Here is a 17539-nt window from a genome sequence, read left to right on the forward strand (position 1 = left end):
TATTTTACAAGTTATTGAATACATATATAGTATTAAAGCGATTATATTGCTTTTAGATGAGAAAAAGTATAGATTAGAACAAGGACAGTATAGGAATAATAATGTTTAAAAAATATTAAGTTATTCTATTTAGCACTCCCCATTTTACTCCGTAATGGAATTTTACTATTTATGTAATTTACGAGCCTTTCTTTATTTTTCTTAGGCGATTTACTAAACTAAATGGTAAATTAAATCAATTTTCGACAAAGCAGTGATACTTTGTAGATACAAACTCGTACATATATTTTCCTCAAAAAAAAAAAGGAACTCGTACATGCATATATTCCGAATTATACATGTATCCGACCTGCATAACCAATTAATTAGCAACTACTCATTAACTTCTTTTTTTTACTAGTTTTATATGCACGTTACGCATGCATTAGTTAGAAATAATAGTGCATAAGCATTGTGTAAATTAAATAGCAAATAAATTATTCACACAGTACTATCTATTACTCCCTCTGTATTTTTTTAAGGGATACAACTGCCTTTTCCGGCCGTATTTATTTAAGAGATACACTTGCTATTTTTAGTAACTTATCAACCCCACCATCTAATTAAATAATACATCTAATATACCTTATTATCCACCATCCTATTAAACAAATATTTTCATAAACCCACCCCACCCTCCACCCACCAAAATGACATGGTCCCCACATATTTAATTATTAAAATATCTATCCAACCCCACTTGCTTTATTATTTTATTTCATTCAATTATTCTTCTTAATACCCGTGCCCGGTCAAGTGTATCTCTTAAAAAAATACGGAGGGAGTACTATATATTAAAAGAGACACCAGGAATGACACGTGTCAATTCCTGGTGCAATTTTTTCCCGCCAAAAACCACTTTCCCAATAAAAGTGTATCTTTTTTATTTTATATTTATTCTCTACCTTTTTTTATAAATTATTAATGTATGGAAACAAAATTTAGTTTATAAATTATGCCAATAATAGATAAGGCGTAATAATAATTATTCTAAATTGGTAATATTTTAGTCAAATCGATATATTAATAATGAAAAATATATCACTCAATATTTTGGTCAAATTACCATATTAGCATTTAAAAAATGTATATTAGATGAATAAATTTAAACGAGTATGTTAAAATGTTATAACTATGCAGTAGTGTTGGAGATATTCAGTTAAATATTTCGTAAAAAAAATGATCAAAATCCGTGCATGCACGGGATCTAATCTAGTATTTGATGTAAATTGAACAATTTAATTGCATGAGAACTACTGCATACTACATACGGAGTATATTTATTCAGAATCTTTTCTGTCAGACCGCCTGACGGCCACGCGCCTGTCAGACGGCCTCTTTACCCACGCGCGCGTGATATCACGCGCATAATAAAAAGCATTTTCATTTCTCTCTCCTGCTCATTTCTCCTCTCTCTCCCCTCTCCTCGTCTCTCCCCTCTCTCCTGCTGGTGCACTCCTCTCTCCTCTACTCGCTCCTTTAGTCCTCTCTCTCACCGGAGACAACCATCACCATGTAGGCAGGTTCCGTTCCTCTGCTAAAATTCCAAAGAAAATAGACGATGGAGGTGCGATGCTGGTATGGCTGCTACATCGATCTCATCGCCGACATCCCTCCCTTATCAAATTCGTCGGCGATCTTTCTTCCTCCTCAAGCTCAAGCTCAGCGACGATCTCCACCATCTAATTATCGGACATTATTATGGTAGAGTTTTTTAATTTTGATTTTGATTTAGGTTTTTTTCATATTCAATTTCACACTCAAATCGCAGATATAGGGTTTCGTTCCTTCGCATATATCTTAGGTCTCTTAATTACGCTGATTTAGTTGATATTATTCATTCGAATATGCATGAAATTATTGATTAAATTTATAGTTTAGTTATCTCTTGTTAATTTTAGTCTGACTTGTGATACTTTAGTATGTGGCATGCTTAGTTATGAATTAAATTAGTTAATGATTTCTTATATTTAGTTATTTATTTGGTGTGTTTAGTTTTCAGATATGAATTAAATTAGTTGATTAATGGTCATATTTAGTTAAGAATCTGCTTTGTTTAGTTAAGATTTGGGGGAGCTGTGGTTAGACTTTAGTCTAGTTATAAGGATAAAATTCTACTGTATTTGGTGGATCGATATGATTGTTTATCAGCGAAAGCTGAAGAAGAAAATTAAGCTAAATCAGTGGCTTAAGGATTTAATTCTTTGGGCTTACTTTCTGAATTATTGGTTTGCTTAAACATAATTACTCTATATTATACTTGAGTATTTATTTTCATTATATGTTATTAGGACGCAGGTCTAATTTACACAATGCTGCTGGTTTGATTCCAGTTGGTGTAATAGGCAAGAGGTACATTTTTATTCATAGGGAGAAATTGTGCCTTCTTCCGTATGGGTTCACCTAAAAACCTTACGGTTCTTACCCTTTGCTTCTTATATCCTATGTTTCTTTAGGATCTTGCAGTGGACATGGTGCTTACTTTAGGATTAGTGACTTGAGAGTTCTGATATCTGTTGGCTTAAGAGTTCTAATATCTGTTGAAAATACCAACCTCTGATAAACATGTTCGATGTCATTAGCTACCAATTCTATCACAAGATTAGTGTTAATAGTTTCTGAAATCCCAAAGGAAAATGAATTAGGCCCTGCACCCTGTATGCATTTTCAGTTAATGAGAGACTGTGGCAATAGTTTTGCAGATAAATATGAAATGCAGAATCTGTCAGCTCAACGTAACTGAAACTGTAACTACATCAGCCATCTTACGGAGATTAGCTTGGAGTCCTTTTGACTATTGCAGCTTATGCTTGATTCTGGTTGCAATTGATTGTGCTTATATTCATTTGTCTTTTAGAGGTATTGTAAAATAAACATGGTAGTTATGATAAAGTTTGTTTTAGTTAGGATTAAGTTTGTACATTGAGTTTCCATTCAGCTCTGGTGGGAAGTTACACACTCTGTGTATAAGAAAGAAGCGTTGGTGAAGCCAATTGCAGACAATTGTCAGAGCTCTTGTACAAAGAGACTGTCAAAAACTACTGGAAGACAATTGCAGAGCTCATTCCTAACGAAGTTCCTGCTTTAGTTCAGAAAAGAGGGAAGAAAGAACAGGAAAAGAAGCCTTATACTGCTGTGATCCAAAAGACCAAAGCCTGGGAGGTCGACTGGTCTTGCAAGGATGAGACAGATACTAATTAAGCTTAAACACACTACTCCCAAGCACCTAGTACTGGTTGACTAATGTACATTTGTTGATCTCATTAAATATATGCCCTTTTAGTTAAGAATTGTACGGAGTATTATTTTAGTCATACTTTTGTTATATTTAGTTAAGAAATAAAATGATATAGTTACATTTAAGTCAATTATTGTATTAGTTATACTTTTGTTATATTTAGTTAAGAAATAAAATGATTTAGTTGAATTTTTCTCCATTTTAGTTTTATTGTCTTATTTATAATTAAATTAGTTTTAGTTAAGATTAATATGTTTTAGTTAAGATTAATATGTTTGCCTTTGGGCTGCTTTTGGTCTTTTGAATTGTAAAAAACTTTGTTGGTTAATGTAATATAATGCTAGGATTAATCAATTTAATCTTAACTAAAACACGATAATTCTTAACTAAATCTAAGAAAATCTTAACTAAAACGTATAAAATCTTAACTAAACTTAGAAACACGTAACTAAAACTTCTGAAATCATAACTAAAACCCCGAAGATCTTAACTAAAACTTCTGAAATCATAACTAAAACTCCAAAATCTTAAATAAAACTTCTAAAATCATAACTGAAACTCAAAAATCTTAACTAATAAGTTACAATGCTTAACTAATCGTACTTATTACTTAACTAATCGTATTTATTACTTAACTAATTGGTTTTAATAAGCAACTAATCGATTTCATTGCTTAACTAATTGTTTCGATTGCTTAACTAATTGGTTTTATTGTTTAACTAATTAATTCCAGTGTTTAACTAATTGGTTCAGTTGCGTAACTAATTGGTTCAATTGTTTAACTAATTGAATTCCAAACTTAACAAATACTCCCTTGCTTCACTAACTAGTTCCACTGTTTAACTGATTGGTTTCAGTGCTTAACTAATTGGTTCAATTGCTTAACTAATAGATTACATTGCTTAACTAATTAGTTACATTGCATAACTAATTGGTTTATTTGCTTAACTAATTAATTTAAGGCTTAACTAATTTATTCATTTGCTTAACTAATTGAATTTTATGCTTAATAAATACTTTTTTTTACTGAACTAATTGGTTCAGTTGCGTAACTAATTGGTTCAATTGTTTAACTAATTGAATTCCAGACTTAACAAATACTCCCTTGCTTCACTAATTAGTTCCACTGTTTAACTGATTGGTTTCAGTGCTTAACTATTTGGTTCAATTGCTTAACTAATTAGTTACATTGTATACCTAATTGGTTAATTGGTTTATTTGCTTAACTAATTAATTTAAGGCTTAACTAATTTATTCATTTGCTTAACTAATTGAATTTTATGCTTAATAAATACTTTCTTTTTTTACTGAACTAATTGGTTCAGTTGCTTAACTAATTGGTTCAATTGTTTAACTAATTAATTCAAATGCTTAACTAATTAGTTCGATTGATTAACTAATTAATTCCAGTGCTTAACTAATTGGTTTCATTGCTTAATTAACTAATTGGTTCAAATGCTTAACTAATTAGTTCGATTGATTAACTAATTGGTTCTATTACTTAACTAATTGGTTACATTGCATAACTAAGGTTTTTTTGCTTAACTAATTAATTTAAGGCTTAACTAACTTATTCATTTGCTTAACTAATTGAATTTTATGCTTAATAAATACTTTTTTTTACTGAACTAATTGGTTCAGTTGCGTAACTAATTGGTTCAAATCCTTAACTAATTAGTTCGATTGATTAACTAATTAATTCTAGTGCTTAACTAATTGGTTTCATTGCTTAACTAATTGGTTCAAATGCTTAACTAATTAGTTCGATTGATTAACTAATTGGTTCTATTACTTAACTAATTGGTTGCAGTGCTTAACAAATTGGTTCTGTTGCTTAACTAATCGGTTTCGTTGCTTAACTAATTGAACTTCAAACTTAACTAATTGGTTCCATTTCTTAACTAATTGGTTCTATTACTTAACTAATTGGTTCTGTTGCTTAACTAATTGGTTCCGTTGCTTAACTAATTGGTTCCGTTGCTCAACTAATTGAATTTCAGGCTTAATTAATTGGTTCTATTGCTTAACTAATTGGTTATATTACTTAACTAATTGGTTCTATTACTTAACTAATTGGTTCCAGTGCTTAACTAATTGGTTTTGTTGCTTAACTAATTGGTTTCATTGCTTAACTAATTGGTTTCATTGCTTAACTAATTGGTTCAAATGCTTAACTAATTGGTTCCATTGCTTAACTAATTGGTTCTATTACTTAACTAATTGGTTCTGTTGCTTAACTAATTGGTTCTGTTGCTTAACTAATTGGTTATGTTGCTTAACTAATTGAATTTCAAGCTTAACTAATTGGTTTCATTGCATAACTAATTGGTTCTATTACTTAACTAATTGGTTGTAGTGCTTAAAAAATTGGTTATGTTGCTTAACTAATAGGTTCCGTTGCTTAGCTAATTGAATTTCAGCCTTAACTAATTGGTTCCATTGCTTAACTAATTGGTGCTATTACTTACCTAATTGGTTCCAGTGCTTAACTAATTGGTTATGTTGCTTAACTAACTGGTTTCATTGCTTAACTAATTGGTTCAAATGCTTAACTAATTGGTTCTATTACTTAACTATTTGGTTCCATTGCTTAACTAATTGGTTCTATTATTTAACTAATTGGTTCCATTGCTTAACTAATTGGTTCTATTACTTAACTAATTTGTTCCAGTGCTTAACTAATTGGTTCCAGTACTTAACTAATTGGTTCCAGTGCTTAACTAATTGGTTTCATTACTTAACTATCTGAATTCAGTGCTTGCCTAATTGATTCCATTGATTAACTAAACGATTTCATTGATTAACTAATTGGTTCTATTGCTTAACTAATTGGTTCTATTGCTTAACTAATCGGTTCTAATGTTTAACTAATTAGTTACAATGCTTAACTAATTGATTCTATTGATTAACTATTTGGTTTCTATGTTTAACTAATTGGCTGCATTGCTTAACTAATTGGTTTCATTGCTTAACTAATTAGTTTTAATGGCTTAACTAATTAGTTTCAATGCTTTACTAATTAATTTCAATGTTTAACCATTTGGATCCAGTGCTTAACTAATATGTTCTAATGTTTAACTAATTATTTCCATTGCTTAACTAATCAGTTACATTGCTTAACTAATTAGTTACATATTTAACTAATTGATTCTATTGCTTAACTAATTGGCAGCATTGCTTAACTAATTAGATTTAATTGCTTAACTAATTGGATTTCATTGATCAACTAATTAGTTTCAATGCTTAACTAATTGGTTTCATTACTTAACTATTTGGATTCAGTGCTTACCTAATTGATTCCATTGATTAACTAAACGGTTTCATTGATTAACTAATTGGTTCTATTGCTTAACTAATTGGTTCTATTGATTAACTAATTAATTAGTTAAATATTAGTACTATTTAGTTGGGCAATGAAACCAATTAGATAATCAACGGAATTAATTAGTTAAGTACTAAAACCAATTAGTTTAGCACCAAAATAAATTAGTTAAGCAATGGAAATAATAAGTTAACCGATATAAGTAGAGTATTTTTTGTTAGTTAAGCCAACTAAAACATCGATATTCTCAACTAAAACAAAATAACCTTAACTAAAACAAAAATAGTCGTAACTAAAACAGAATTTTTTTTAACTAAAACGTCATTATTCTCAACTAAAACAACTTTACCTCTAACAAAAGGAATTTCTTCTTAACTAAAAGTAAATTATTCTTAACTAAAATAGAGTATTTCTTAACTAAAATGAAATTATCAAAACTAAAACAAACATATTCTCAACTGAAACAAAATCAATAACGTAACTAAAACAAAATTGTTCTGACCTAAATCTAATTAAAATAACAACAACAACAATGTTCGTCCGCGGCCACCAGCAGGGACTAGCGCAGCGACCGCGAGACTGTTCATTCGCGATTGAAGTCACCGATTGCTTCTGCATCAATTCGCGACATTGAATCTGGTAACTTTGATGTCCGCCAGCTATTTCTTTCGCTTCTTTTCGAGCAACATCAAACTCGTGGCTCGCCTCTACTACCACCGCAATCGACTTTTGTTATTTGACCCAGTCGCACCACCACAGTCGCCCTATCATTCCGTTGAAACTTCGCCTTCCCTAGCCGCACCTCCATAATCGCCCTATCATTTCACCACTGCGAGATTGAGCCTCATTGACGGTAATTTGACTACCGTGGAAATCACCTAGACCACATCAAAAATCAATCAAATCAAAATCACAAAAAATGAAAAAACAAAAACCTAATCTAATTCATTCTAATCGTATAAAAAACTAAATGAAATCAAAAACAAAAATTAAAATTAAAATCAAATTAAAAAAACTCAAAATAAAAATCCTAAAACTATTCACCATCAAGAATAACAACATCAACCAAAGCAGTAGAGTAGAGGAACAACAATAACGACCAAACAACCAATAAATCTCAAGAAGAATTGAGGAATAGAAGATTTACCTCATTTATTGACACAACACGAGGAAGTGGACAACGGGAAAGAAGAGGAACTGGACAGCGGCGGCGACGAGGAAGTGGACATCGGCGGCGATGAGGTCTGGACGGGCGGCGGCGATTAGAGTAGGGGAGAGACAGAGAGTTTGAGGAGAGAGAGGGGCAGAGGGTTGCGAAGAGAGAGGAAATGAATTACCGATTTGAAAATGGAAAAATGACCTGCAAAAACAGAATTTATACGCGACCCGGTAAAACTACCCACGACCCGCGAACTGACCCGCGACACACCCATGGGTGGGTGGTCTGACCGGTCAGACGGTCGTTTTAAAAAATTTGTAATATTTATTGGATCACATACTTACAAACTAAAGATTGCAAACTATTCCCTCCATATTTTAAAAAGAGATATATCTTTTTTTTTTATGCGAATGAGCCACAAGGGCAATATAAATTACAAATGGGGGCGGGGGATTCAAACCTGAGACCTATTGTACACATGCCCTCCGTCTTAACCACTAGGCCAAGACATCATTGATGTACACTTTTTTAAATGGTCGTATTTTAAAAAGAGATACACTTTTTTTTTGATATGTTTTGGTCCCCACTTCCATTTATATTAATATTTCTCCTTTTCTTGTGGTCTTCATACTTACTTACATTATCTTTTTACTATTATAAATAATTGACCCACTAACCCTTTTCATCTTATATTTTAATAAATTCAACTCATTCTCCTAAAATTACGCGCCGGTCAAAGTGCATCTCTTTTTAAAATACGGAGGGGGTATTCTATTTTATACAACTATCTATACTAATATATTAAAAGGCGTTTATGAAAACGTATATGTGTCACATATGCCTCCTCCTTATTACTCCACGTCATCACTAATATGCATCGTGACATGTTATTGACAACCAAAAAAAATCACGTAGCAAGGATCGAACATCAAACCTCATGGATTAAAGTTTCACTTCCCACCATCTTAACTAACTACAATTTATTTTTTATTTTCCCATATAAATGTAAAATACAATCTTTAAAAATGGGCACACAAAAAGTAAACCCCACTAAAAGTAAAACCCGGAGCAACGCCCGAGCCACACACTAGTATACATGATATGTGTGAGATATGTAGATATATCAAGATTGTACGTAGTATCAAGTCAATATCAAGTTTTGGTTATGGTTTTCCAAGAAAAATATTTTCCATCTTACAAAATAAATTAAGGGGAAGATACAAAGGGTATTTCACAATTTTCCCATCTTTTGGTTACTTTGTATAAGGATAACCAATTAATTAGCAAATGTTCATAAACCCTTTTTGTATTTTGAGTAATGTTCTCGAGTACTACATAAGAAATTAATTAGTTGTTCGTTATTATTTTTTGTTTTCAGCTTTCAAAACAAAGTTATTATTATGAGTATGAGTAGTTTTAAGTTTATAATTCCAGCTAATTATAATACGACAAGGGTTGTAAAAATTATTTATTCGAATCTTAGAATCTTACAATTCTATGATCTTAATATGTGCGACTGACTTGATTCCAAGTAGAATCTTACAATTGTACTATAATCTTGCAATGCTACCAACATTAAAATAAAGTAAAATAAAATAAAAATATAATGTCTAGATTTTCCCTGTACAATGGAAATTTTATAAATTAACTCAGTAGCTTATCAAATGACTAGTGAGAAGTTTAGAACCTACACTGTCACTGTGCCCCAAGAAGGCAAGGAGAATATGCTCCCAATTATGAAAGTCAATAACACATCACACATGGTCAAAGAAGTATGCTACGATTTGGCTCTCTTATCCCTATCCCCATCTCATACCAAACGACCCGTCAAGCGCCAATAAAATCCGAACTTGTAGGGGGAAGAATAACTAGTACTCCGTACTAGTAAAGAATTTGCTGATAAAAAGGGCTGTATATTGTCATAATGGTGGAGAACTACAACAGTCAACAGGTGTATGAACTGCTACTGTAACCTTTGACAGGATACCCCATTCCACAGTAAAAATTTGGCATCATTTCAAAATCAAATCCATAAAACCAATAACAATTGCTTTAGAGTACAACAACAAACCTTGCAGATTTGCAAGAATATGCTGTATGGACAAGTTTGCCAATCACTTAAACACTGGATAAAGAGTTGGCATTAAGTGAAGGCAACTGTCTGATAGCACCACTTTGTCCAACTCTCAATTTAATGGCTAACAGACCACCAGTAGGCCCTAATTAGTAATGACAATGAAACTATTACTACCAATCTCATGTAGTTTATATTATCACGCGTGTTCGACTGTTCACCAGCTTATCGAGTTCTGTTCTGTTCTGTTTTGTTCTGTTCGGCTTGACTTGATCAATTTCAGACCCAACCTCCATGTAGACTAGTTTGTTCAACTGAGCTCGAATAAAAAAAAAATATAAAAAAAATAAAAAGAACTGAGCTCGAATACCTCAGGAGCAAATGAGCTATCAAGAGTTCTTGACCCATGAATCCATGATCACCCAACACATAGCTATCATTCCTATCTTGCATAACAACCACATCATAAATGCAGCTGGATTTCACACTTCAATTCTTCAAACCAAATATCAGCATTGTCCTGTTTCTTTTTGTTCAGATTTATTTTTTCTTTTCTGATAATCTCAACTAGTCAACTTGCTAGATAAGCTCAGGTATCAACAAAAAGCTCGTAAAACAGAAATGTAATTTCAGTTCAAGAGATGTACTAGATAAGCTCAGGTATCAACAAAAAGCTCATAAAACAGAAATATAATTTCAGTTCCAAGAGATGTGCTCATGAAGAAGGAAAGTATTCACATTAATCCGAATCGTTACAATCTGAGATGGAGATTTCAAGATCATACATACAAATTGCTTGTGTAGTACTTCTTTAAGCAAGAAAAGATTCAGTGTTACACAAAAGGACCGACATTTTATACAAAGTATAACAACAGGATCTAATAGAAGATAAAACAACTTTAGACAAATAAGAATGATATTAGAATCAATATCACAACAGGACCCTTCTAAACATTTTATTTTAAACCACCCCCACAATAATAAGAATCTAATCATTTCAAATTTTTAATTTCACCTTTTTCTTTACTCTTTTGCTTTTTTTATAAATAAATCCTATAATTTTCTTCATACCTTAATACCATTATCATTTCTTTGTTGAGGGTTTGAATCAAGAAGAGTTTCCAGAGATCTAGCTTTTCTGTTGCGAACTTTGCCAGCTTCTTTTAGCAGCTCGGCCAACCTTCTTTTTTCGTCATCCACATCAGGATTTGCTGTTCCCAACTTCTCCTCTCTCATTCCAACCACATATTCTAATATTTCTATGGCCTCATCCAACCTGTAACATGGGGCAGAAATTTGGCAATTAATTATCAGATTTTCTATTTGGTGCCATGAGCACACCATAATAATAATCAAAGTTAATTAAATGTCATATCAATGAAGAAACTAATATAAATAAGAAAAGAATCTTTCCATATCTACGGCATCTGAATTAGATCGTATATTTACAGGTTTTTCTTATAATCCTGTGGCGAAGCCGCCAAGAAAAGAAAAAGATTAATTTAAAACTAAAACTATTAATAGTACTCCCTACATGTGTGTTGCATCAATACTAACATGATAGCTGCTGAACAAATACAGTACCTAAAAACTTTCAGAGACTTCAAAAAAAAACATAATTTGGCAACAGCTTAGCAAAATGGGAGTCTAAAATTTTCATGTAATTAAAGCACATTGTATAAGATACACAGGGGGAAAAGATATCATACCTGCCAATTGCATCATAAGTTCCAGCAAGATTACTATATACACCAAGAGTATCAGGGTGATATGGACCACATTCTTGCTCCAGAACACTCCGGGCTTCTTCGAATAATTCTGCTGCCTCGTTGATAGCATAACGTTGAACACAAGTGAGCCCCATTTGATTAAGAGCTATTCCAAAGAAGGCAGACTTCTTCTCTCCACTGGCACGGAGTTTAGTAACAGCGCTCTTGAAAGAATTGTAAGATTCTGAATATTTCCCAAGCATGTAGTACATGACTCCCATCTGTGCTTCAATTCCTGCAACCGTGTTTTGTTGTCCAGGGGCATCACCGTAAATTTTTAGAGCCTTTTGTAGCAGCTTAATTGCCTGATCAAGATCATTCATGGATTCATAAATGGCAGAAACGTCGGTGAACCCACTTGCAATTTCCTCTTGAGGGATTCCGGGTATAGGCTTGCTATAGATACGAAGAGCGTTTTCACAGTATGACTTGGATTCTCTAAGTTTACCGGTCTTATTATACAAATCTGCAAGTCGAACAAATACTGAAGCAATAGCTGGATGATTCTCTCCTTTAGTTGCCTTGAAACTTGTTAAGGCTTTCTCATAGGCAAAAATGGCTTCATCATATCGAGAAAGAGACAAGTATGTATCTCCAATGCTGCAATCAACAGAGGCCACCTCTTTTTCTTGACCATTAGCTACCATTGCCATACTAGCTAACACTAAGTGCTCCAAAGCTTTTTCATGATCACCCTTTGTTTCACAGATCAGACCCATTAGCCTCCTATCTGCTGCTTCTTCAAGGGAAGCTGGTGAACCGCACTCTCTATGAATATCAAGTGCCATTTGACAAAGCTTATCAGCCTCATCAAATTCCATTGCTTGAACATGGGCTTCAGCCAAATACCTACATGTTTCACCAACTCGAGGATCGTTTTGACCTAACACTTGTTTCTGTATTTCTAGACCGTTTGTATAGCATGATATTGAGTTCTCGAGTTGTCCAAGCATTGCATAAGTATCACCAAGTTGCATATTCCCTGCAAATTTAGCAAGTGCATGATTTTCGCCATCCTCAATAGAGGGTAACTCAATGGAACGCTGAAGAACTGGAATTGCCTCATTGTACTGTCCAAGGCTACAGTTTACTGCTGCTACAACATGTAAAGACATGACCAGTTCTAAACTGGGTTTCCCATCAGCACATATTTCAAATGATTTTGAGGCTCGAGTTGCGAAATCAAGAGCCTTATGGAGATTATCCCCTGAGGAAATCAAATCCCTAGCTTGCTTTAGTAAAAAGGGTCCAAGATCTGGGTTATCCAAGGCAGAATCGGATCCTGCAAGTGGGAAATTCCTCTGTTTTTTAGGAGCAATCGACTTTTTCTTCACCGTTTTACCATTCTGTTTCTCAATCTTCTTCTCAGAACTTGATTTTGTGCATTCATCAGGTTCCACCTGCAAACTAGAAGCCTTCTTGGAATTCCTTGATCCTGAAGATGCAGACTTTGTACTCGAAGATCGAGTCTTTTCCACCAAACCCGAAATCTCACCACCAGAATCATCTTCTCCTTTATCCGACTCACCATGAATTTCCTCCTCTGCAACTTCCTCTTCCATGATCTCCACTTCCCTCATTCCTCCACCGACAAGATGCCTCAACTCAGAATCAATTCGAGACTCGTTATCATCCTCAGTCATAAAACTCCGCCTCGAAGGCGACTGATCTGAACTCTGCATATCACATACATTATCATAGAGTTGCTCAATTGAGGTGTCAACAGCCCCATCCAAATCACCTTCTTCCTCTTCAACACTCCTAGGACTTTGTGGACTCAATGTACTCTTTGGAGACCTCATATTCTGAACAGAAGTTTCCTTATTGGGTGTCACATTTACTTCTAACCCATCTTCATTTATTCCCTCCACAACAACTCCAGGCATCTTTACAATCTTAAATGTACAAATATAACTGGAAAATCACTTCAATTATAAATCTGTACAATCTGCAATTCCAATAAATAAATCACAAATCACCCAACATTCAACACATCAACTACTACTACTAACAATCAGTTTCATGTCAAGTATGTATGAGAACAGTTACAAACGGATCCAGGTAAAAAAAAAAAAATTGATTCAGGCATTTACACAAACACCTTATATGCTAAGTTCCTAACAACATTACAACAACCCCACTTGAAAAAAACACAGTTCCCCAGTTCAATTAATCACATGACAGATCTATAATCATATGCAAAACAATCCAAAACGGGAAAAAAAAAAAAGACCCAATCTTGTTCAGACATTAAAATAAACACGTACCTTAGTTAAAATTTGAGCATTGGAGGGAAATGTGAGTGGTAAATGTAGAGTTTCAAAGAAGAATACAGAGTAGTTGGAAGAAAAAGTGGGGAGAGAGAGGAGACAATTATATAGTGGGGTGAGGAGAGAGAAGGAGAAGAAGTTGGGAAAACAGAAGAAAAAAACTGTAAATTTTATAGGATAAAAGCAGAAGAAGACAGAGGGAGAGGATGTAGGAAGAAAGGAGGAGGGGTAAAATGGGGAAAATGGATAGAGAGAAGGTGGAATGTCAGAGGTAAGAGAAGGGGACTTCTCCCCTAACCCCACTCACTCCATTGAGTCATTGTGTTGCCGCTCTTTTATCTTAAACCGCCGTTCTGTTTACTGTTTGTTTCTGCCTCTGTACGTGGGTTTATTGGTAAATCTAATTATGCATTGTCCGTAACCTTATCCGTAATCAATTAATCATACACTTTGTAACGAAGTGATAAATTGAAATGAATAAACTACTCTCTCCGTTTCTTTTTGTTTATTACGTTTAGATTTTTGCACGTCTATTAACGTATAATAAAAATTCTTTTTTTTTATTAAAAAAACAAACTCAAGTAAAACCTCAATCCACTGATCATTACAGTAACCAATAAGATTGTTTTATTTATCAAAATGAACCAATAATGGAAAAGCACAAAGATTGCTAATTTAATCTACTTGAGAAATTGTAAATAAATTTAATGAGTTGAAAAAATTGGACCAATTAAAATTAAAAGATGGCACAAAAAATGATAGCATAATAAATTTATAAAAGAAAAAATTCTCCCACGTAACAAACATTGTGAAACACCCTAAAAGGAATACGTAACAAACAAAAAGAAACGGAGGGAGTAATATGTAAATGGAATTAATGTGAATATGGATTTTAATTCTTTTAGGGAGAGTGAAATAAATATAGAATTAAGTTCCGAGTTTAGATAAGTTTTTATAAGTTCAATTACATTCAGATAAGATAATCTTAGAAAAAAAATTAAGTGAAAATCAGGTGAATAGAACGCAGCCTAGGTGGGAGAAAGGAAAAAAAAAATTACAAGTATTTAGAAATAACCGAAAGAAGCAAGTGTTGTAACTTGTGAGTACTCATAAACGGAAAAGTTAAAAGTAAAAAAAAATATAAAAAACACTATAGGAAATATTTTTTTAAAAATATAAAAAAATAGGAATAGTATCTCGTCTATATTCTGTATTTACTTGACGGAATAAGGAAACATTATATTCTTGTAAAAGTGCAATGTTAAGAGCAACTCCAATGGTTGGAAAATGGACCTGCTCACGAAAAAAAAGAATATATGAGCAGGTAGCTCACCATTGTTGCAATAATGACATCAGCAGCTACTAAAACATTGTAGCTATTTTGGGCAGGTAGCTCAAAAAATAAAAGGGGAAATATATGAATTAAATATTATAGGGAGCTACAAGGTATTGTAGCCCACCAATGTGAAAGTTTGTAGCTTAAAATAATTGTAGCTAGAAATATGATGTGGTAAACTTAGCTACATCACCTTGTAGCCCACCATTGGAGTTGCTCTAATGATGCAAAAATTGTAGAAAAGGGTTCGTTTATTACAAAAGGAAAATATTAGTTAATCTAATTATGAGAAACAAACTAGATTATTTGAAAAGTGTAGTTAAGAGTAAAAATGATTTACCTTTGATGATAACAAAAAGAAGGATGGAAGTACTTTGTATAGTATATAATTTATAATCAGTAAACATCACTTTGTTTCTAATTAATCCACCCTTTGAGAATAATAGTTTACCTAAAGGGGAAATCTAAGTTTATTTCTAATTTTGGAAAATAATTGGATTTTGAGTTGATCTTACTTACTTACTTTAATTGAGTTTAGACTAAGGGTCGCACTCGAAGAAAGCTCACTTTCATCATCCTAATTCTTAATTTCTAAGCCATTGGTGTCAATAGACGCATAATCATAAAGCATAAGTTTTACCATACCACTATGAAAAAAGGGGCCACATTGAATTTTACAAGAGAATAATTATTGTCTATATTTTATTTTATTTTGAGGGGAAACTATTGTCTATATAAATATGCAAAAATATTACGGTAATAATCTTAGTTTTAAAGGTCATGACTTGTGAGTAATAAAGCTGTTAAAAAAAAATGAGTAATAAGTTTGTAGCATTCGGTATAAACTAATTACAAAATATAGGAGTATGTGATGTTACTTTACATTATGAGTATTTCATACATTTGAAAAAGTTAAATTGTTTTAGCACATTAGAGACTCGTCTGTTGAAATACATGTCATAAATTTATATTGTGTGTTTATTTTTCAAATAAAATACAATAATTTTTGGTAGACTATAACGATATAATATATTTTAGAAGACAAAATCATCACATATATAATATACTTAATAATTTTAGTCTTTTACTTTAACTACATTACTGATTTACAGAGACATATTTTATAGTTAAATTACTAACCACGTAATAGCATAGGGCTTGAGTCACAAACTTCTTGCGAACGTAGCTACAAATAATAAATTTGTCATTTGATTTTGAAATGTCATGCATATATATCATGATCACGATATATGCATCGATCAATTCATACAATTTTTATTGTTTGTGCAAGGAATGTAATTGTATTATTAATTTATTATCGATGTGTACGTTATAATGGCAATATATAGGGGATGCATTGATTGTTTTATTGGACCATAATTGCTTGCACATGAAGCAATAATAAGTCGTGTACAAGTTCCACATTGTCTTTAGCTCATATATTTCCCCTCCCCTTTTTTTCGGGTTTGAAATTAATTAATCCTTCTTATATTAAGAGACTGCTAATGTATCCAACATTTAATTTGTAATCGCGTCACGAGACATTTGTTATCGTGATTGCATGACATTGAAATGATCGTCAAAGCTAAGATATTAAATTCAAACGAAAACGAGAATCTTCCAACCTTAAAATTAAGGAAGTTTAATTCTACTAGGAGCACTTCAGATGAGGATCTCTTATATTTTACTACGTAGTAATTTACCCTTGATCCCTCATAATCTTAAAGTGTCAACCCGTTGGTATTAATTAATGGGATCGAGTTGATCCAAGAGAGATTCCAATACAATAAACCCTTCATCGATCTTACCTACCTAATTTTCTTTTTAATAATACTTCATAGTATACTTTAACTCTTTAAGGTATAAGATATTGGCATGGTCGTATAGTACTACATACGTAGAGTAGGTAACTAGTAAACAAAATTAAGCATTAAACTACCATGCATGGATTGCATACACCGTGCATGGCTCCACCTTTTTTTTTTATATAAACAAATTAATTCATTGATAAAAAGTCATTCGACATCTACATAAAGATTTAAATCTAACAAATACATAACAATTGAATCAAATAAAAACTTTCTTTCACCATAGCTATGATCGTAGTATATCAAACATTATGTATACCCTCTTTTATATCCACCTACATTTTCTTTAATTACGGTGTGAAAAATAAAATAAAATAAATAATCTAAGATAATTACTCCGTAATAGAGAAGAATTAGCAAAAAAAAAAATCAAAAAAAATAAATAAATAAATGGTTATTATGTTATGGGTCTCACACTTTCACATTATTAATACGAAAATCAAGTAGGCATGGTCGCATGGGAC

The 17539-nt window shown here is 32.5% G+C and overlaps 1 protein-coding gene across 1 annotated transcript; it reads right to left on the reverse strand.

The window, feature by feature from the left end:
* Positions 1–10550: 10550 nt before the first annotated feature.
* Positions 10551–14179, reverse strand: LOC110789448 (protein KINESIN LIGHT CHAIN-RELATED 3). Its single transcript, XM_021994112.2, has 3 exons — positions 13869–14179; positions 11542–13549; positions 10551–11108 (listed from the first exon to the last, which is right to left on the reverse strand). The coding sequence occupies exons 2-3, from the start codon at positions 13485–13487 to the stop codon at positions 10898–10900; spliced, it is 2157 nt and encodes a 718-aa protein (XP_021849804.1). The 5' UTR covers positions 13488–13549; positions 13869–14179; the 3' UTR covers positions 10551–10897.
* Between the last annotated feature and the right edge of the window lie 3360 nt (positions 14180–17539).

Source organism: Spinacia oleracea, chromosome 5 (genome assembly GCF_020520425.1).
Source record: "Spinacia oleracea cultivar Varoflay chromosome 5, BTI_SOV_V1, whole genome shotgun sequence".
Lineage (NCBI taxonomy): Eukaryota > Viridiplantae > Streptophyta > Magnoliopsida > Caryophyllales > Amaranthaceae > Spinacia > Spinacia oleracea.